Source organism: Peromyscus eremicus, chromosome 1 (genome assembly GCF_949786415.1).
Source record: "Peromyscus eremicus chromosome 1, PerEre_H2_v1, whole genome shotgun sequence".
In the NCBI taxonomy this organism is placed as follows: Eukaryota; Metazoa; Chordata; class Mammalia; order Rodentia; family Cricetidae; genus Peromyscus; species Peromyscus eremicus.
Genome location: NC_081416.1, coordinates 52,330,684 through 52,352,830, shown reverse-complemented (window position 1 = coordinate 52,352,830; position 22,147 = coordinate 52,330,684). Strand labels below are relative to the sequence as shown.

The 22,147-nt window shown below is 39.4% G+C and overlaps 1 protein-coding gene and 2 pseudogenes across 2 annotated transcripts in view; 2 read left to right on the top strand and 1 right to left on the bottom strand.

Moving 5' to 3' along the window:
• LOC131909737 (solute carrier family 22 member 19-like) overlaps nt 1-22,147 on the bottom strand; it is a 46,670-nt gene that overhangs the window by 22,993 nt on the left and 1,530 nt on the right. For both annotated transcript variants that reach the window (XM_059261554.1, XM_059261561.1), the window contains exons 2-5: nt 21,970-22,073; nt 13,886-14,040; nt 13,615-13,783; nt 4,028-4,151 (exon numbers count right to left, since the gene is read on the bottom strand). In XM_059261554.1, the coding sequence (XP_059117537.1) occupies nt 4,028-4,151; nt 13,615-13,783; nt 13,886-14,040; nt 21,970-22,073 (552 nt within the window). The remainder of the gene's footprint in view (nt 1-4,027; nt 4,152-13,614; nt 13,784-13,885; nt 14,041-21,969; nt 22,074-22,147) is intronic.
• On the top strand, nt 96-743 carry LOC131909760 (histone H3.3A-like; annotated as a pseudogene).
• LOC131909752 (coiled-coil-helix-coiled-coil-helix domain-containing protein 2-like) lies at nt 16,855-17,388 on the top strand (annotated as a pseudogene).

The following is a 22,147-nucleotide window of genomic DNA, read 5'->3' as shown; positions in this document are numbered from 1 at the left end:
GCCAAGGAGAGCTGAATACAGAGAGTTGAACAAGCCTAAAAGAGATGTATGTTAATTGTGTTCGCAGCCGTAGCCACGCTGCCGCCGAGCGCCGCCTCTGGCTTGCAGAGCTCCAGCCGAAGGAGAAGGGGGGTAAGTAAGGAGGTGCCCATACCATGGCTCGTACAAAGCAGACTGCCCGCAAATCCACCGGTGGTAAAGCACCCAGCAAACAACTGGCTACTAAAGCCGCTCGCAAGAGTGCGCCCTCTACTGGAGAGGTGAAGAAACCTCATCGTTACAAGCCTGGAACTGTGGCACTCCGTGAAATCAGATGTTATCAGAAGTCCACTGAACTTCTGATTCGCAAGCTCCCTTCCAGCGTCTGGTGCGAGAAATTGCTCAGGACTTCAAAACAAATCTGCGCTTCCAGAGTGCAGCTTTTGGTGCTTTGCAGGAGGCAAGTGAGGCCTATCTGGTTGGCCTTTTTGAAGATACCAACCTGTGTGCTATCCATGCCAAACGTGTAACAATTATGCCAAAAGATATCCAGCTAGCACGCCGCATACGCGGAGAACGTGCTTAAGAGTCCACTATGAGGGGAAACATTTCATTCTCAAAAATTTTTTTCCTCTTCTTCCTGTTATCAGTAGTTCTGAATGTTAGATATTTTTTCCATGGGGTCAAAAGGTACCTAAGTATATGATTGTGAGTGGAAAAATTGGGGACAGAAATCAGGTATTGGCAGTTTTTCCATTTTCATTTGTGTGTGAATTTTTAATATAAATGCAAGATGTCAAGCATTGATGAAAGCAAAATGTTTCAGTGAACACATTTCAACAGTTCAACTTTATAACAATTATAAATAAACCTGTTAAGATTTTCTGGACAATGCCAGCATTTGGATTTTTTTAAAATAAGTAAATTTCTTATTGATGGCAACTAAATGGTGTTTGTAGCATTTTTATCATACAGTAGATTCCATCCATTCACTATACTTTTCTAACTGAGTTATCCTACATGCAAGTACATGTTTTTAATGTTGTCTGTCTTCTGTGCTGTTCCTGTAAGTTTGCTATTAAAATATATTAAACTATAAAAAAACAAGAGAGAGATGTATGTTGCAGGTGACAAGTCTGAAATCATAGAGCCAATCTAAGCCCTTTGAAATTAAATGTCTAGACACTGGACATGGAACTACAGGATTTGGTGTTTGCCCTGCTATATTTTGGTCTTGCTTTAGTCCAGTGTTTCTTCGCTATGCTCCCATTTCTCCCATTTGAAATGAGGATGTACATTCTATGCCATTGTATGTTAGAACTATGTAACTTGTTTTGTTTTGTTTTAAATGGGGGTTACAGTTAAGAGATTTTCTTGAGTCGCAGAAGAGACTTTGTCCTTTAGACTTTTGAACAATTCTCAAGACTGTGAATGGCTTGTTTTCAAGTTTTAGGCTAAATGCATTTTACATTATGATATGGCCATAAACCCATGGAGTCCAGAGAGTAGAATGTGGTGATTTCGATGAAAAATGTCCACCATAGGCTCATATAACTGAACACTTGGTCCCCAGTTGATGATGCTATTTGGAGATGATATGGAACCTTTAGGAGGTGGATTCTTGCTGAAGGAAGTACATCACTGAGGGTAGGCTTTAGAAGTTTATAGCCTCACCCCACTTCCAATTCACTCTCTCTGTTTCCTGCTGCTATGCCCGTTTGCTGCCATGCCTCCCTCATCATTATGGACTCTCCCTCTGGAATCATAAACCAAGTAAACTCTTGATCACAGCAACAGAAAGTAACTAATATGCTGTTGTGTGACATTTTGATTGCATTCTGACAATAAAGTTTGCTTTGAGTCAGAGGTCAGAGCTAGCCACTAGCTGACCAAAATTAACCATAGAAGTTTTGGAGGGCTGAGGACAGATAGGAGATGAGAAGTAGTAAGGCAGGGCTGAGAGAGGATCTCAGGTTTTTTGGATGGACGAACAAAAAAGATAGGAGGTCACTGGTGGCTTCTCCGCCACTCCTCTGATCATTTAGGTTCTTACCTCAATACCCGACTCCCGATTTTTTTATTGATAAAGAATAATTAGATAAATGCTTCAATAAACTTTACTAGCTTCCTTCTTTTTATCTTGTCCAGAACACAAGCCCAGAGGATGGTGATGCCCTTTTTAAGGTAGTCTTCCTAGTTCATCCTGATCAAGATAATCCTTTACAGTCATGCTCAGAAACCAAACTAATATAAATAACTCTCACAGGTAGCCTGAAAACTTGTATCCTAGGTGATTCTAGATCTTGTCAAGTTGACCATACCATTGCTTATGGTTTCCTACCAGAACTACCAGTAAGAATATATTACTAAATATATCACATGCCTTGCTATCAAGATATAGAGAAATCAAGCTGACATTAAGCTTGAAAGTTTCTCTCTGCTGGCTAGCATTCACAGGACTAGAAAGTGTTCTTCAGGCTTCTGCAAAAGAATTTTCATCAACAATTTATTCAGCTGTAAATACCTGTGACACACTATAACGTACCAGGGAAGGTATGTCTGCTTGGGCAATGCTGGCATCACTGCCATGAAATTAACAAGCTACTTCCTGATTGAAGTTGAGGCCTGTACCACAGGAGAAAACTCATATCTGGTGCATTGAACCTAGGTAAAAACCCATAGCTGTACACATTATAGACCTTAGTGGGAGAGTATGGTAGTCTGAATGAGAATGGCCCCCATAGGCATGTGTATTTGAATGCTTGGTCCCCACTTGGTGGAACTGTTTGGAAAGAATTAGGAGGTGTGGTCTTGTTAGATGAGATGTGTCACTGAGGGTGGGCTTTGAGGTTTCAAAAGCTATGTCACTCCCAGTTAGATAGTTTGCTCTCTTCCTGCCCACCCCCCTCTCTCCCCTCTCCAGTACCATGCCTTTCTGCCTGCTGCCATGCTCCCCACCATAGACTCTAACCCTCTGGAACTGTATTCCCCCAAATTGAATGCTTTCTTTTATAAGTTGCCTTGGTCACGGTGTTTTTGTCATGGTAATAGGAAAGTAACCAAAACAGGAAGCTACTGTTGCTGTTTTGGGAGCTGTTTTGTTTGGACATAATGTACCAGTGAATTGCCATCTAAATATCTTTATTTGTGTCCATATAGCAGTGCTGCTGTCAACTATGGTCAGAGAAGCGTCCTTTTATAGTGGGTGCAGTTACTGCAAACTCAAAACTGGTCAAAGTGCTGAAAATAGGAGGCTATTGAGTGCTCATTTTTAAATTGGACATCTATATCACCACTTCCAAGGCTCAAGAAACAATATGAGGGATTTACGAGGCAAGGGGTGGAGTACATAGAATTCTATCTTCAAGACCTTATATGGCTGTTACATGGCTTGAACTCTTAGAAGTTGTGGTTACCTGCCCAAGACCTGTCCAGAGGGTCCAATCAACATTCCATTATGGAAAGTAGAGAGGCTTGTAAAGCCATTCTCCTTCTGGATTTATTGACCATTGCTAGATGGAAGGGGTCATAAAGGCCTACTGATCCACAAGACTGATAGTCAGTTAATGATTTCTGGGAGAAGAAAGACATTTTCTTCAATGGAATAGCCACTGTAAGTTGCCCACTGTCCTGTAAATAACATCTTATCCATGCTTCTAGAGTTAATCCTAATTTAACTTCTTGGTTCACACACAAAAAAGACATGAAAGTGCGAAAGGATTGTGTAAGAAGAGGAAGGGGATAAGTGGGAATGAGAGAAGAATAAGAGCAATAAGTGATAAATATGATAAAAATATGTAAGATACATATATGAAAATGTTATAACACTCATCATTATGTCTAACTAAGATATGCTAAGAAAAAGTTTTAAAATGAATAAAATCCTATGGATAAGTTTTTAGAAATTAAATCCAATAAGCAAAAGTCCCTCTTGAAATAAATATATGTATGCAATATATATAATAGTGGCTTATTGCATTTTGACACCTAAACATATATGTATCAGGCTTATGTTTCCTTTGTGTCATAACAAGTCCATTATGCTTACCTCCATGGTTAGGATGTCTCCAGAATTCTTCATTCCATTTATGTGTGCAACTTTTCTAAGTTCCTTTAAGCTCTTTTGAGGTTTGTTGATCACAATCAGCCACCGAGCTGACTCTGACATCCACCTGCTCAAGACGATGTTGAAAGTAAAATCAATTTTCATTTGGTCATTTCTTGCACCACATTTGTCCTTGGGTAGTTTTATTATTAGTCTAATGGTTACAATTCATTCTGTTATAGCAGTAATATAATCATATGTTGTCTGGTACCTTCACTAGGAAACAATTCACCCATGCAGTACACCTGTACTTCTGGAATGCAGAACCAGAGTCATTTTGGTCTCCCTGCCATGATTTGGATGCAAATTTACATGGAATTCACTGAACTGGAATATAAGGGACACCTATATAGCACTTTGCCAGATTCCTTGATAGAACGCAGGAAGCATTTATTCATATTTTTCCTAAATTAAGGACCTCTGGAAAATTTTGCATAGTAATTATACCATCTGAATTGCATTCATTCCTACACCAAGCACCTCATGGTATCTAGCCACTCATTAAAGATGAACCTGACTTAGTTTCTCACCTATATAATGGGAACTTCAGTACTACAATGTTGATTGATTGTGTTGTAAATATTTAAATTATATGAATGAGTCTGACAGATTTACTCCTTTGTCTATAAGAACTCATCTCACTGTATCAGACCTATAAGCACCTCTTAGAGTCATTTCTAACCTAGTGTGCCTTCTCTGTTGATCTAATATTCTAACACTTTTTAAGTGTTTTTAAAAGAGGAAAGGGTATGATTTTGCTCTGGGAGCTAAGCCCCACATAGCCTCTTGCACTAAATAGGGGACCCCAGCTTTCCCTGCTCAGGCTCATTCAGGCAGCCCCGAAACTCACTGCACCAACCTAAAGAGGAAAATTACATCTCAACCATACTGAGACTTAGTCCTCTCCTGAGTATTGTAAGTATCTCTAGTAAAAGAAAAGGCAGCCTGAACAAAAAAGAGGAAGAAATAAACACTCAACCAACAAAGTTCTCCAACTGCTTCAGTCCCCACTCAGAAACAAGATAAACCAAGACAACATGACTCTTCCAAAAATTACTAATCCCAAAATAATGATCCATAATAAAAATGAACAGAAAAAAATCCCAGACAAATAATTCAACATAATTATTATAACTGTATTTAGCACTTCAAATAATATGTGAATATGCTCCAAGAGAACAAAAACAAAGATAGAAATAAAATAAAAAAGTCAATGCAAGATATAAAAACAATTCAGTGAAGAGGTGGAATTACTGAAGAAAAACTAAGGTGAAATGATGCTGAAAATGAAAAACTCAATAATTAATTCGAATAGAAACCTCAGTGGAACCCAGGCTGGCATCAAACTTATGATCCTCCTGCCTCTGCCTCCTTCCTACTAGCGTGTGCCACTACAACAGTCTGTTAAGCTTAAATTTTTAGTTGGACTCCTAACAATGGGAAGGGGGATGTCTCTAAATATTTTGCCTGCTTGTGGGACCTTTTTTCTCCTGCTGGGTTGTCTTGTCCAGCCTTGATATGAGGACTTACACCTAGTCTTATTGAATCTTGTTATGCCACCATCAGTTGATGTCACTGGGAGGCCTGTTCTTTTCTGAAGGGAAGTGGAGGACCAGTGGATGGGGGATGGGGGGCAGACTGAGAGGATGGAAGGGAGGAAAGGCTGTGGTCAGGATATATTATATGAGAGAAGAATAAACTTAAGTAAATAAATAACAGTTTTGTAGAGAAAAAAACTCAGTGGAAAGCCCCATCAACAGAATGGATGATGCAGAAAATGAAGTATTAGGGATGGAAGACAAGGTAGAAGAAACAGGTCATTCAGTGAAGGTCAATGATACATTTTTAAATATACATGAAAGGATTGTTGCTTGCAGAGTTCCACATTTTTTACCAACTTCAAAGGAAGCTGAAGGCCCATGAAAGGTCCTGTTTTTAACTCCAGGTTAATACTACAGGTGTGTGCCAGGCAGTGGTGGCACATACCTTTAATCCCAGTACTCATGAGTCAGAAGCAGACAGATTTCTGTGATCTTGAGGCCATCCTGGTTTATAGAGCTAGTTCCAGGACAGCCAAGGCTTCACAAAGAAACCCTGTTTCAAAAAAGGGGGGGCAGGGGGGGAGGGAGAGAGAGAGAAAGGAGAGAAAGAGAGAGAAAGAAAGAAAGAAAGAAAGAAAGAAAGAAAGAAAGAAAGAAAGAAAGAAAGAAAGAAAGAAAGAAAGAAAGAACTATAAATGTGTGGGAAGTTCCACATCTCCCAGTAGCTCTAGCAGTAGCTGAGAAACTAGGGTGAGCCAGATATGACTCCAGGAAAAGACCACAGGCATGTAAAGAGTTCCTTAACTCACAGCAAGAGCTGCAAACCCGGGCAGGAGGGCCTCACTGACACAGGACAATACCTGACCCTCAGAGAAACAATACAACTAGATCTTCCAGCCCTAAAAACCAGTCCCAGAGAGAAAAGGAGCATCTCAGCTCTAGTAGGACTTTACTGAATCTTTAAAAGGAGACATAAATTTAAATAAAAATGTAAAAGAATAAAAGGAAAACACAACCAACAAATTAACTCCAGATATGCAAGTCCCATAACAGAAATGGAAAACCAACACAGCATTTCTCCTCCACAAGTCACTGCTCCCATAGTAATGGCACCTAATTGTTGCAGAATATTTGTTTAACTATGCAAAGATGTGTTGCATTTGTTTACATTGTGGAACATTATTTTAACTTTGTAAAGATATGTTGCGTTTATTTAATTGTGTAAAGATGTGTTGCTGTTTCACCTTGGCCTGCCTACGGCACCTGATTGGTCTAATAAAAAGCTTAACAGCCAATAGTGAGGTGGGAGGTATAGGCAGAACTTCCGGGCAGGGAGAGAAATTTAGGCTCAAGGGAAGAAAGAAAAAGGAGATGACATGGAGATGCCAGGGGACAGACAGACAGACACAGAATAAGCAGAAAAGTAGGACATAGAATGAAGGAAATGTAAAAATCCCTGAAGCAAAATGCAGATAAATAGAAACAGGCTAAATTAAGTTAAAAGAGCTAGTAGGACAAACCTAAGCCAAGGACAAGCATTCATAATTAATAATAAGTCTCCGTGTCTTTATTTGGGAGCTGGTTGGTGGCTCAAAGAAAATACCAACTACAAATGGCACCCAACATGGTGCCTGAATTTCCACATCGGGCCTGAGAAAGCTGAAGAAAAAAGAGAGGAAACAAGCTAAAGAACAAGAAAAAAATGGATGTGGCTCCTCTAAGAGGCACTGTAGTACAGCAGAGCATTGGAGCAGCCAGCACACTAAGTAGAAACAGCAAATTGGTGGCCCAAAGAAAACGCCAACTACTCCTAATGAAAATAACTTGGAAGAACTACTGGACAAAGAATTCAAAGGAATGATTGTAAGTATGTTCAAACAAGTCAAAGGAGACATAAATACACTCCTTGAGAACAAAAACAAAGAGATGAAGGAATGAGGAACTTGTGATGGCTTAAATAAGATGGTCTAAAGCATTTGAATAGTTGGTCCCCAGTTGGTGGCGCTGTCTGAATAGGTTTAGAAAATGCAGCCTTGTAGAAGGAAGTGTGTCGCTGGGGGTGGGCTTTAACAGTTTAAAGATTCATATTGTTTCTAGTTCAATCTCTTGGCTTCCTGTTTGTAATTTGAGATGTGAACCCTCAGTTTTTTCTAGAAGCCTCCATGCCTGCCGCCTGCTGCTATGATGGACTCTTACCCTTCTAGAACCATAAACCCTTCCTTCTGTAAGCTGCCTTGGTCATGGTATTTTACTAGCAGTAGAAAAGCAGCTAGCACAGAAGTCAATCCAAGGAATGAAAATAGAGACAGGATTACTGAAGGAAACCAAAACTGAAATAATGCTAGGATTGAAAAACCTAATAAGCCAAATAAAAACTCAGTAGCAACCCTCACTGACAAAATGGACATGTGACAAGCAGTATCAGAAATGAAAGACAATGAGAGGAATTGGATCACTCACTAAAAGTCAATAGTAAATTTAAAAAGAAGTAGGAACAGAAAGTGGAAAGGTTCTGGACCACCATGGAAAGACTTAACCTTCAGATTATGGGCACAGAAGAAGAATAACACCATAGCAAAGGCATAAAGAATATTTTCAATAAAGATCATATCAGAGAATTTCTTAAACTTAGAAAAAAAAATGGTCATCCAGGTATAAGAGGCCTACAGAACTCCAACTAGATGGGGCCAGGAAAAAGAATGCCCCACAATATATTGTAGTTAAAACATTAAAAACACAGACTAAAGAATGTTAAAAGCTACAAGAGAGAAAAGTCACATAACTTATAAAGCAAGCCCATCAGAATAATTCCTGATTATCTCACAGAAACTTTTTGACCCAAAGGAGCTTGGAAAGATGTATTCCAACTTCTGAAAGACAACAATTATCCACCAAGAATATTATAAGCAGCAAAACTATCTACTAAAATTAACGGAAAATTAAAACTTTTCATGATAAAAAACGGATTTAAGGAATTTCTGACCACTGAGCCAGCTCTACAGAAGATACTAGGAATATTTGCTCTCAAAACAAGAAGGAACACACACAAGAAGTCTCAGGGAATAAACGAACAGTTTCAGAACAATTCATCTAAAGAGGTCTAAGAAAACACCACAAAAACAAAAAATGACAGAAATAAATATACGAAATTCAATAATAATATTAGTGGTCTCAGTTCCCCCAATAAAAAGACATGGATTAACAGATGGTATTAGAAAACAGAGTCTCTTTTTGCTGCTTTCAAGTAACAAAACTTAAAAACAAAAATAGATATCACCTTAGAATAAAAAATAAAAATAAAAAAGTGAAAAGGTGGATTTTAAGCAAATGTAGGCATAGATAGATATTCTAATATCTGACAAAACAGACTTCAAAACAAAACTAGTCAGAAGTGATAAAGTAAGTTATTCCATACTCATTAAGATAATAATCCACCACAAGATATTACAATTCTAAATATATATGTACCAAAAACAGCTGTACTCAATTTTGTAAAAGAAATACTATTAATTCTAAAATCCCAAATTGACTCCAATTCAGTGATAGTGGGTGACTTCAATACCCCAATCTCACCAGTACATAGATCAGGACAAAAAATAAAATAAAATAATAACTGTTTTTAAAAATAAAAGAATAAGAGGCCCCTCCAGCCACCAACCTGAGTCCCTCCCCTACTTTCTCAGTGCCCTCCTACCCTTTCCCCAATTCCCCATCCCCTCCTTGTCACCATGTCCCAGACCTCAAATCAAGCAGAGACCTCCTGCCAAACCAGAGGGACACCAGAAGTCCAATCCCCAACTCCAATGGAGACACCCCCCCCACCCCATCCGACCCCATCCCACCCCACTCTGTTCAACTACAGGCCACACAGGCCAAAAGACCAAGAGGAAACAGAAACCAAGGAACAAAACACCAATCCAAAAATCACAAACCCAGAAACAGGCACCTAGACCTATAATCATCCCAAACTCAGATGCCTGGACCCTAGCACAAGAACACAATCAACAGCCAAGGCAATATGTCACTCCCAGAGCCTAGCTAGCCTACTACAGCAGGCCCTGAATATTCCAACACAGCTGAAGCACAAGAAAAAGACCTTAAAACCAACTTTATGATGATGATAGAGGTCCTTAAAAGAAAAGTGAATAAATCTCTTAAAGAAATCAAGGAAAAGACAAACAAAAAACTGGGGAAATGAGTAAATCCCTTAAAGAAAGCCAAGAAAAGACAAACAAGCAGTTGAAGGAAACAAATAAAAGTGTTCAAGACCCAAAAATGGAAATAGAAGCAATAAAGAAAACAAACTGAGGGGATTCTGGAAATAGAAAACCTAGGTAAGCAAACAGGAACTACAGACACAAGGATCACCAACAGAGTACAAAAAGAAAAAAAGGAAGAATCTCTTTATTTTGGGAAAGAAAAAAACATTAAAATTGTTCTTAATTTCACTAAGATAATCATTTAAATGAGAAAAGCTTTTTCTTTTATGTCTAACATATTCATGCATTCTGTTTAAAACGTAAGCATGCTATAAATGTTAAGAGCTAACATATATGTTGCACCTCCAATATTTTTAAGTGTTTTATTTATATGTAAAAGTCTAAATGAAAAAAATTAGTATGAAATAACATAAAATTAAATGAACATAACAAGCATCTAGAGAACATTCTACTCAAACAATAAATAGCATGCATCCTTTGTAGTGGCAGCCCATGGAACTTTCTCCAAAATCAACTTCATATTAGGACACAAAGCAAACCTCAACAAATATAGGAAAACTTAAATAAACAACCGATATTCTATCTGACCACACAGAAATAAAACTGGGTATCACAGCAATAGAAACTATGGAGAGTACACAAATACGTGGAACCTAAATAATGACTGGGAAGAAATCAAGAAGGAAATTTTTAATTGCTAAAACTGAATGAAATAAAAACACAACATACCAAAATCTATGGAAATCAATAAAGGCAGTCCTAAGAGGGGACTTTTATAGTACAAGTGCCTATATCAAAAAAATTTGAGAGATTTCACGTTAATAATTTAATGGTATATCTTAAGGCCTTGGAAAAACAAGAACAGACCAATCCCAAAAACAGTGCATGGAATAGATAACCAAAATCAGGGCCAAAATTAAGAAAATGTAACAAAAACTTAGAAAGACAAACAAGATTGGCAAATCCTTAGCCAAATTAACCAAAAGAGGGAAATGACCCAAATGAGGAAAATTAGAAATGAAAGTAGAAACATTATAACAGATACCAATGAAATTCAGAAAATCATGGGGACATATTTTTAAATCTCTTGTCAATTAAATTGGAACATCTAAAAGAAATGGACAAATATCTAGTTGCATGAAACATAACAAAATCAAACCAAGATGAAATAAATAATTTAAACAGGTCCATAGCCAGCAATGAAATTGAAGCATAAATAAAATTGTCCTGACCTAAAGAACTCTAGGCCCAGACACATTCAGCACAGAATCCTACCAGAATCTCAAAGAACTAACACGAATACTTTTCAAATTATTCTATAAAATAGTTAAGGAAGGAACACTTCCAGACTCTTTCTACGAAGCAGTATTGATGTTATTTTGCTGTGTGCTCAGATTGTCAAACTCAATTTATATTCATATTTTGTGCTTCTCTCAACCTGAGTTACACAAACTTGTTGTTGAAGAGGGCAGTGGTTAATGCAGAGCATCATAACTCTTCAGAATGTTGAGAATAAGTGACTGAGTTCTCAGCCATAGATGGGACATCTATATCAACACTTCCCCACCCAGGATTCAGGGAAAGTGGTGAAAGAGGGGATAGGAAGAATGTAAGCACTAGAAGGTGGAAAGGAGTGCTGTGAAATGCTTTCCTCTCAACATGGCATGGCTGTTTTACATGATCTCACAGCACACAAGATCAAGCCAGTTAAAAATTCTAGCAGGAAGGGAGATGGGCACCCCAAGTTCCACCCGTAGCTGAGGATTTATTGGCAGTTGATGGCTATTGGAAAAGAAAAAGTCACTTTAGGAATGTGGTCACTGATAGCTTCCCCCATAACCCAGCGGATGACCCTACACCCATGAGCACATGGGCAGTGCTCATTGGACTCGGAGAGATAAATATGTAAGTATAAATAGTACATAAAGTTGGGAAGATGTGATTGGGGTCCTGGTGGGAGTTGGAAGGGGACAGTGAGGGATGGATGTGATCAGGATACATTCTATTCATGTATAAATGTATACATGAAAACTTCAAAGAATAAACTTTTTGAAAATTTGAGATACATACATCCTATTTGGATATCTAATAAAATTTTTAAACTTTCAAACCAAAAAAAAAAAAAAAAGTGAGACAGACTTGGTAGCACACACATTAAATCCTAGCATGAGATGGGCAGAGGCAGATGGATCTCTGTGATTTCATGGCCAGGATGGTTTACAAAGCAAGTCCCAGGACAGCCGGAGCTTGAGACTCTATCTCAAAAAAAAAAAAAAAAAAAAATTTTAATTAAATTAAAATTAAAAAATGGAAAGGAAAAAAGGGTATGTAAAGAACAAATGAGATGAGTCATTCTGCCTACCATTGTTTTTAAGATCTTATTTTTATTTGCTTTACTTTTATGTGAAAGGGTGTCTTGCCTGCTCGTGTTTCTGTGTACCACATGCATGCCTGGTGCCCTTGGAGGTCAGAAGAGGGCAGCAGATTCCCTGGAACTGGAGTGGTTAAGTGGTTGTGAGCCACTATGTAGGTGCTAAGTATCAAACATGGGTCCACTGGAAGAACATCCAGAGCTCTTAACCACTGAGCCATCTCTCCAGGCCCCTGCCTACAATTTTAATCTAGAGAAATCATGTATGTTCTTTCATTAAACAGTGAGGATAAATTTACTTCTTGTCTTTTATCCATATCACCTGCAAAGATAAATGTCACAACAGTTTCCAAAATGTTTTTCGTTTTACAGTTACTCATACAAACTACGGCAATCTAATCTTTAAAGATTTTCCTGTAATGAAATGAAATATTTTTGCAAAAATTCTATTATAACCTGAGTAAATAAAGCTTGGTAGCAAAGACACACAGAAAGACCAAGAACATTCTGATAAGGACTCATTGCTGCTCTCTCTTTTTTAGGGTAGTTTTTTTCCTAGTAAATAAAATTAACTTATGTATAATAAAGTTTAAATATCAAATGGTACACATTTTTATTAAGTATACTATATCTAATAGTGATAATATGTATGTATTGAATATTCTTCCTCAGAAATTACCTATTTATCCATAGTATGAATACAAGGGGATACATTTTATCCAGTTATTAATAAAAAATCAGAACTCACAATTAGAATCTTCATATAAATAATGAGTTCTCAGTATAACTATATCTCTTGTTATACATGTATATAATTTTATAAAAATATTTATAATCAGGGCTAGAGAGATGGCTCAGGGGTTAAGAGCACGGGCTACTCCTCCAGAGGTCCTGAGTTCAATTCCCAGCAACCACATGGTGGCTCATAACCATCTATAATGAGATCCAGTTCCCTCTTCCAGCCTGCAGGCAGAACACTGTATACATAATAAATAAATCTTTATAAAAAAAAAAAAAAGAAGAAGAAGCCAGGCGGTGGTGGCGCACGCCTTTAATCCCAGCACTTGGGAGGCAGAGCCAGGTGGATCTCTGTGAGTTCGAGGCCAGCCTGGGCTACCAAGTGAGTTCCAGGAAAGGCGCAAAGCTACACAGAGAAACCCTGTCTCGAAAAACCAAAAGAAAAAAAAAAGAAAAAATACTTATAATCTTAAATTCAAGTTTAATTCAGTATCCTTGGTTCATCTGAGAGTCCTGCTTGTCCTCATGTCACAAAATACAAAGTGGAGCACACACTGTCTGTCAGGTGCAGACCAAGAACAAATGCATTTCTTTTGTCCTGATTCCATGTGCTTTGTCATCCCAGGATTCCATAAGACAAAAGAGAAAGGAAATTCATACCTTGTGGGTACAAGTAAGAAAAATATTGGTACAGACAGTGCCAGCTGGATGTGGTGCCAGGATTGAACAGCAAAAGCCAGGCCTGCCATTGTTACCTGTCCAGTCGCTGCAGCGCATAATAACAGTGCTGTTGCCATGGCTTGGAATTTAGGTTTTGTCCATTCTATTACTGAAAGAAAAGAAAATGAACTTTGACTTCCAGTTAAGGTGGGAAGGACATCCAGGTCAAAAACCAAAGCTTGGAAAATGTCCATCAAACGCTTTGACTTACTGAGCAAGCCACTATTTGTAGAAAAAGTTGAGACGGAAACCCCTGCCAGGAAACGTAGTAAGCAGTAGATGAGGAAGGTGGGGGCAAATGCTGCACAGGTTTCAGTGACAGCTGTTTGCAGTAAAGCACATATGAAGAGTAACCTCCTCCCAAACCTAAAGGAAAGGAAGGATTAGATTATGGGAACAATGCAGCGGGCATATAAATTGAAGACACTATAAAATGATAATCAAAAAGTAACCAAGAGTATATCCTGCAGAGCTGCTTTCTGTGCTTGTAAACAGTATGAACCAAAGCCTTTTCTCTGATTTGGTACCAGTATTTTTCCTACTAATTCAAGCCACAAGACGGGTATAGAACATTGGAGTTTTAACATAATATAAATACCTCTTACTAAATTATGCATTTAACATGTATTCTTGTTCCATTGCTATGACAAAATACTTGATACTTGATTAAACCAACTTCAGGGGACAGGGATTTGACTTTGGCTCACAGTTCCACACAGCACACACGTGGTGGAGAAGGCATGGTGTAGTGGCTCCATGGTGGCAGGAGAATGTAAGAGTTTCTCACATGGTGACTGACCCCGGCAGAAGAGTTCAAACTTAACCGAGCAGGTGGTATCTCCATCAGGTCTACTGTGAAAAAAACTCAACTCTACCAGTCAGCCTCCACAACCAAACGTTCCATAACTTCCCAAAAGACTTCCATCGAGTAGAGGGACAAAGAATTCTGTGGGTGATACTTCACATTCAGACCGGAAAAGTATAGATTACACACAGTATTTTGTATTGCTATCAAAATCAGCACTTGGGCATCCAGGACCTCAGTGCCTGTGATTAAAGTTGTATCACAGAACATCTGTGAATATCTGATGGTAGCCTGTATCAAAGCTTCTCTCTGCTGAGTTTGTATTTAATGACCCTGAACAACATTGCATTTCCTTGCACAGGTTATTTAAAAGTCACAATACAGGCATAAGAACTAGTACAAAGGTCTAAAGAAATAATTAAGCCAGATGAAGAATGAAGAAATACAAAACAGAAAGAATCAAAAAATCAATATTCAGAGTTTTATTGCCAACTAGAAGAGGAATCCTTTCTGACCAGTTGAACAAAAGCATGTGTACTGATTTTACATAAGTTGGGTAACTAGGGAACCACTATGTGGTATCTGCTACTCTTGACAGCATATCTACATTGTGACATTAATTATACATTCTATTTTATGCACATTTATATAACATATTCATAATTCTTAAGTGTGTGCTTCAATTTAGAACAAGGAATGAATAAAAAAAGTGGTGTGTTAGATGAAATGATAAAATAATAGTCTTGGTAAAACTTGGTCAGTCAAAACAATACATTGGTATATCATATAAAGTATACATATTCTCATAGGAAAGAATCATCTATAAAACTGGTAAATGTTCTACTTCTTAGATAGCAAACCTTTAGTGGTAACCTAGTTGTCTATTCCCAGAAGAAGGCTCTGGACACTCATTATGGATTCCCACTATGAAGCACCGTGTAGCAATTAGAAAAATAAACTAAAAGTACAGAGATATATAGGTATCCCAACAAACAGAAAAAGTTGCACCAAAGAAAAAGAACGTTGAAATACATGGTCCCTAGTTGGTGACATTGTTCTAGAACCTTTGGAATATGGGGCCTCATTGAAGGAAGTGCTTCTCTGAAGACTTTGAGTAGAGAGCCTGGCACTAGTCCTTATCCATTCTCCCCTTCCTAGTCTGCAGTATGTGAGTAGATAGCCTCCGTCCCTTGTCACCATAGTCCCTAACCCCTCATTCCATTGTGTCTTTCCAACATGATGACTGTACCCTCGAGCATGTGCAAAACCAAAATACAGAGAACAACTGGCCATGGGGTGCTCAACCCAACTGATGCATCTACAATACAACCACTATGCCTAGGGCTCAGAAAACATCACAGAAGAGGGGATAGTATGATTACAAAAGCCAGAGGGCCAGAATGTTTGCCTTCTATATACAACAGGAGCTATACCCATAAAATCTGAAGAATATGGTCACCTAAATAAGACTAGCACAGTGACAGCACCAGTTGTCATGCCAACATGGATGGGGGAAATCTCATAAGATCCCACCCCTAGTTGAAGAGCTATAGGCAATTAATGGCTGCCGAGAGAGGGAGAATCAGTCTTCTTCAGGGATTGCAGGTTATCCAGTCCCAAGTAGTCAGCCCTAAACACACACATACAAGCAAAACTAAATGGACTCAGCAGATTATATTTATATGTGAGTGTGTACACATATAAAATAATAATTAAAGAAAAAGAGGTCATGAATTTGACAGATAGTTTGAGGAACACAGGAGGAACTAGAGGAGGAGGTGAAGAAGTGATATAAACAGTACGCTCAAAAATTAAAACTTTTTAAATTGAAAAAACCCTTTCTTAATTTTCTCTTGTCAGGAGTTTGCTAACAGAGATTAGGAAAGCCACTAATATGGAACACACCTGAATGATCTCTTATTAATAGGGGGATATTAGATGTTTGAAATTTAAAAAATCGTTATATGTATAAATACTTCTTTCCTCATTTCAGATTCTCTTTATTTTTTTCTCTGTTTTGGTTTTGGTTTTTTGGTTGGTTTTTTTCTGTTTGTTTGTTTGCTTGCTTGCTTGCTTGCTTGCTTAATTTTTTTTTGGTTTTTCAAGACAGGGTTTCTCGGTGTAACCCTGGAATGTCAGGGTACCTCTTCCCACCTTCTTTGTTTTGAAGATTGACTTTACACTGTGACATTTCTTGAAGACTAATAAATAATTCTAATCAAAGACTAATAATTCTAATGAAAAGGTCAAGATATTGAGAATGGATTCAAAACAAAGATCAAAATTTAACTAGCTCTTTAGCTAAACAGAAGAAAAATGTTCAATTTACATATTCCATGTGAACTGTAAGAATAAAATGGCTGCACCAGGCTCTCCTTGGTAGAAGTTGCTGGACAGTCTGGGCATTTCGCAGTTAGTCGTTTTCTGACTCCGAGAGTGTGAGCACTTCAGATGCCGCGTGGAAGCCGAAGCCGCTCTTCCCGGGTGGCCCCTCCGGCCAGCCGGGCCCCTCAGATGAGGGCTGCTCCCAGACAAGCACCTGCAGCTCACCCTCCAGCAGCAGCTGCCCCGTCTGCAGTTGGCTCACCTGCTGCTGCCCCCAGGCAGCCAGGCCTGATGGCCCAGATGGCCGCCACTGCAGCTGGTGTGGCTGTGGGCTCCGCAGTGGGGCCCACCCTGGGTCATGCCATCACTGGGGGCTTCAGTGGAGGTGGTAATGCTGAGCCTGCAGGGCCTGACATCACTGACCAGGAGCCCCAGGCCACCCAGCTGGTGAACCAGCAGTCTCTTGGACCTTGCTCTCTTGAGATCAGTTTCTGGAGTGTGCCCAGAGCCAGAGTGACGTCAAGCTCTGCGAGGGCTTCAGTGAGGTGTTGCGGCAGTGCAGAATCGCAAATGGTTTGATCTAATCAAAAAGTTGAAACTGAAGAAATTGAAATAGGCTCTACATAATTGACAGTGCAAGTGTGGACCCTGACTAAAACTTCTAATAGCTCCACTGCTTGAAGATAGCTTTTAAAGAGTTCTAGTTGTGTAGATATTCACTGAGGCTTGTAGTAGTGTTGGCACTGGGCAAGTGATGGCCTCCTGAACCAACTGTGTTGTGTTCTTGTGAGTTAATGAAAATAAAGTTGTTTTCTTCTGAGGAAAATAAATAAATAAATAAATAAAAAATAAAAAATAAAAATGGCTGCACCAAAGGCTCAGGGACCATCAAGGAAGACAGAACAGAGAGATTGTTAAGAGCCAAAGATCAGAAAGATTGGAGCAAAACAGAGTCTTCTAGACTGAATAGGACACTGTACTCATCAGCTTGCAGCATCTGTGGTTGACTACAAAAGACCTGCACAGGTCAAGCCAATCAACACTTCAGCATAAAGTGGAGAGGAGTTCATGAGTCTCTAACCCTAGCTGAGAAGCTATTAACAGCTGAGGGCTTCTCAAGAAAGGAGACTCAATTTTCTTTAAGGTTATGGACTCCAGTAGGTAGACCATTCTACAGTGAATGGCCCCACAACGAGGGCAGCACAAACTGTAATCAACAGCTAATTTTTTTTTTGTTTGTTTTTGTTTTTGTTTTTCGAGACAGGGTTTCTCTGTGTAGCTTTGCGCCTTTCCTGGAACTCGCTTTGGAGACGAGGCTAGCCTGGAACTCACAAAGATCCGCCTGCCTCTGCCTCCCGAGTGCTGGGATTAAAGGCGTGCGCCACCACCACCCAGCTACAGCTAATTTTTAAAAGGAGCTCAGGAGAACACAAAGTTGAGAGAGAGTGTGGAGTTGGGAATACATTTGAAAGGAGTTAGGGAGGAGAGTGACATGAATATGATAAAAAAAATACATCATATGCATATGTGAAATTCTCAAAAGCTAGTAAAATTTATATTCCTAAAAGGATATAATGGCTGAAGAGGCTATGTTAATATTAGACAGAAATAGATTTTAGAACAGATGTTTGTCTGGGTGTGGTAGTATGTATCAGCAATTCCAGATGCTAGGACATTGAGGTACAAAATTATTATCTGAAGACTATTCCGGAACACTGATAGAACTTGCTAAGGTAGGATATGTAGTGAGACACTGTGGGGAAATCTACCCTCCCACATTCCCTCCATCCCCAACAATCTTGGTTGTTGTCTTCTAAGAGAGGGTAATTCACACTGCGTCCAAGTAGAACAAGAAGTCAAAGTTAATCATGAACATAGTTCAAAAAAGCAGCAGTGTGAAAGTCTGCTGTACCTCAGGAACTCTAAGTTCCAATATCTGAACTTAGAGGTCCTGAGGTACAGTGTTCCTTCCGCTTGCCCTCCCTGGGGTGGTCTTCGGGTGTCTTCCTTCCTGGCAAGGAAGAGGCTTTCTTGGAAGCTGTCTTCATCCACAATTCAGTCTTGTACAGTTAGACACACACACAGTGTGAAGATGTAAGTACTCACAAAGTTGAAAACACACCAAGTAGAGGCAATGGTGCCTCTTGAATATTCCTCTGAGAGAAGCTCTGTGGGAGCCAGCTAGAACCTGCTGAGACCAGCTCTGCTGTTTCCCTAATCCCTTTCCTGCCTCTTCTCTGGTTACCTCACACCCAGCTGCCAGCTTTCTTACTCGGCTTCCTTAGTGTTCCTGGTGTTGGAAAACACTGTATTAACTCCAAAATTTTTTTTAGCCATAATAACTTTAGGTTGGGGAAATCTGAGGCATGAGGATTGTAAATTCAAGGCCACCCTGGAATATATAGTTTGTGAACAGCATGTGCTACACAGTGAGATACCTTCTTTAAAATGAATAAAATAAAACAATCCACAAATAATAAGATGAATAAATATTTTAATGAGTCTTCATTGAGAAAAGGAAGTACAAATTATAATGCTGAATCTCAAATTTACATTTACATAAACAGTACTTTCAAATACACACAATAAAAACATAAAGTTAAAGGAAAAAATAGTTTAGTAGAGTGAGAGATTTTAATATTGCTCTTGATAATTAATAAAAAAAAAAAGCAAAGAATATACCACAAGACTTGAAATGCATGAGTGAACATTACTTCCAACCAAAATTTTGTTTGGTATTTACACGGCACTGTTCCATGAAGAGCAGGTTACAAGCTTGCTATGGTCTGGTGTACATCCAGGAGTCAGACTTGGAAAATTACTCTCTGGCCTGATGGTACTAAGAGGGACCTTTCAGATTTTGTTAACTGTGAGTGGGGATGCCCTAGGCAGAATGGCTATCATCAGGAAATCGGAAAACAAACGTTGAACATGATGTGGGAAAAAGAGGAACATTTATTCACTGCTGGTGGGGGTGCAAATTAGTACAACCAATACGAAAATTGGTAGGGAGGTTCCTCAAAAAATTAAAATTAAAACTACCATATGACCTATCCATATAACTCCTGGGCATAGACCCAAAGGACTCCATATCCTGCCACAGAGACACTTGCTCATCATTTTTATTGTTGTTATATTTGTGATAGCAAGAACATAGAACCAGCCTAGTTGTCCATCAACAGATAAATCAATAATGAAAATGTGTTACACGCACATGATGGAATATTCTTCAGCTGTAAAGAAATCATAAGATTTGCAGGAAAATAGATGGATCCAAAAAGTGTAATATTAAGTGAGGTCACCCCACCCCCAAAAAAACAAACTGCACATTCTTCCATATATGAGGATCATTGCCTGTAATGCATATATATGAAGAGCTGTAAAGCCTGAAAAACCCAGAAAAGAGGCCAAATACTTGGTGATGGGGAAGGATGAGGGTGGGAAAAACACAATGGGACATGAAAAGGAAAAGAATCTAGAAGTTAGCAACAGGGAGGGGCATAGAGACTGCGGGAGGGGATGTGGAGGAAGAAGAACCACGCAAACACACTTTGTTTGAAATATCATGTGGGGCTGAGGAGATGGCTCAGTGGGTAAGAGCCCTGCTGTTCTACCAGAAGACACAGGTTCTATTCCCAGCATTCACATGGCAGCTTACAACCATCTATAACTCCAGTTTGAGGGTATCTGACACTACCTTCTGGTCTCCACGGGCACCAGGCACACACATGGAGCACAGACAAACAGGCAAAGCACCCACACACAAAGAATGTCTTAATAGTACCTAACACTGTGATGACTTCTTTTAAGGGGACTATATGAAGGGAGAGAGGGATTGGTTTGAGGCACCTGAAAAGGAGTGAAGGGGGGCAGCTGGTGTGAGTATAAGGATATATTGCTGACAACTGTGAAATCGTCAAAGAACGATTAAAAGATATTCTTTAAAAAATATATATATGAGGCAGGCAGTGGTGGCGCACGCCTTTAATCCCAGTGCTTGGGAGGCAGAGGCTGGCAGATCTCTGTGAGTTCAAGGCCAGCATGGTCTACAGAGCAAGTTCCAGGACAGCCAGAGCTACAGAGAAACCCAGGCTCAAAAACAATAATGAAAAAAAATGAGAGTGGAGCCCTTATGAATGGAATTAGTGACCTTATAAGAGAGGTGCCGAGCCAGTGAGATGGTGTGGTGGCTAAAGACACTTGCAGCTCATGCCTGGCAACCTCAGCATGCCCTCCAGCTGCCATGTAGAGATGAAGGGAGAGAACTGACTCCGGAAAGTTGTCCTCTGACCTCCACATTGCAAGTCGTGGCACACATGCTCACACACACATCATGTACATATGTCCACAGTGATACCAAATGTTGAAAGGTAAAATAAAAGAAGCACCACGGAGCTGTGTGCATCCTGTACTGTCTGAGGGCCCAAGTGTATGCCACTTCTGCTGCAGGAAAAGGCAGCAACTCGCTTGGCAGAAATGGCCATCTATTTAAAAAGAGGTGTTTTTTTTCAGTCACCAGATCTAAATTATGCCACAAACTACGGTGACAGTTGTCATTAGGTGATTTGCTTCATATGCCTAAAAGTGTGACCTTTAGAAATCATCTTTGGCAGAAGCAGAAATAAAAGTGACAGACATAGCTGCCCAACACACCAATGACACCATAGGCATCAAAGGACGTTCCATCACTGTGCTTAAGAAATGAAGACATAATGTCCCTTCTCTGGGCACCACAGCTGTTCAGTGAGGTGTCCAGGAGGGAGAAAGCACAGCTCCTCTGGGAAGGGTGTCAATGCTGTTGTCTGTTTGAATATTCAGATAGGATGAAAACAATGTGTTGACCATCTTGGTCTCATTCCCATAGTTGACTGTTTCTCATATCTCTCAACCATGCTGGGACACTTTCTACTCTCTACTCCCCATCATGAAACACCCCCATATCTCATGGAGAGGCTATTCCTGTGTCCATACAACACATAGACTTCTATTCAGACAGCACTCACCACACTGAGTGAAATTTCCATTTTTGTTTGTGGTTCTCTAGAATCAAAGATAGAGCTAGAAGAATATAATTTGCAATGGCTACCTCATTCATAATGAATGAATGACTCACAGTGGACTGAAATAATTATACACAGAGAGAGCCATAAACCAGAGACACTCACCTGTCCGTTAAGCAGCCATAGATGATATTTCCTACTAACATACCAGTCAAGAATAGAAACTTAGCTATTGATTCCAGCGACTGAGATTCACACACCAAGTCCCACTGGAAGATATGGAAACCAGCAAAGTTAGACTTATAGCCTGTCAGTCAGACTATATCAAAATGCTTTAATGTGA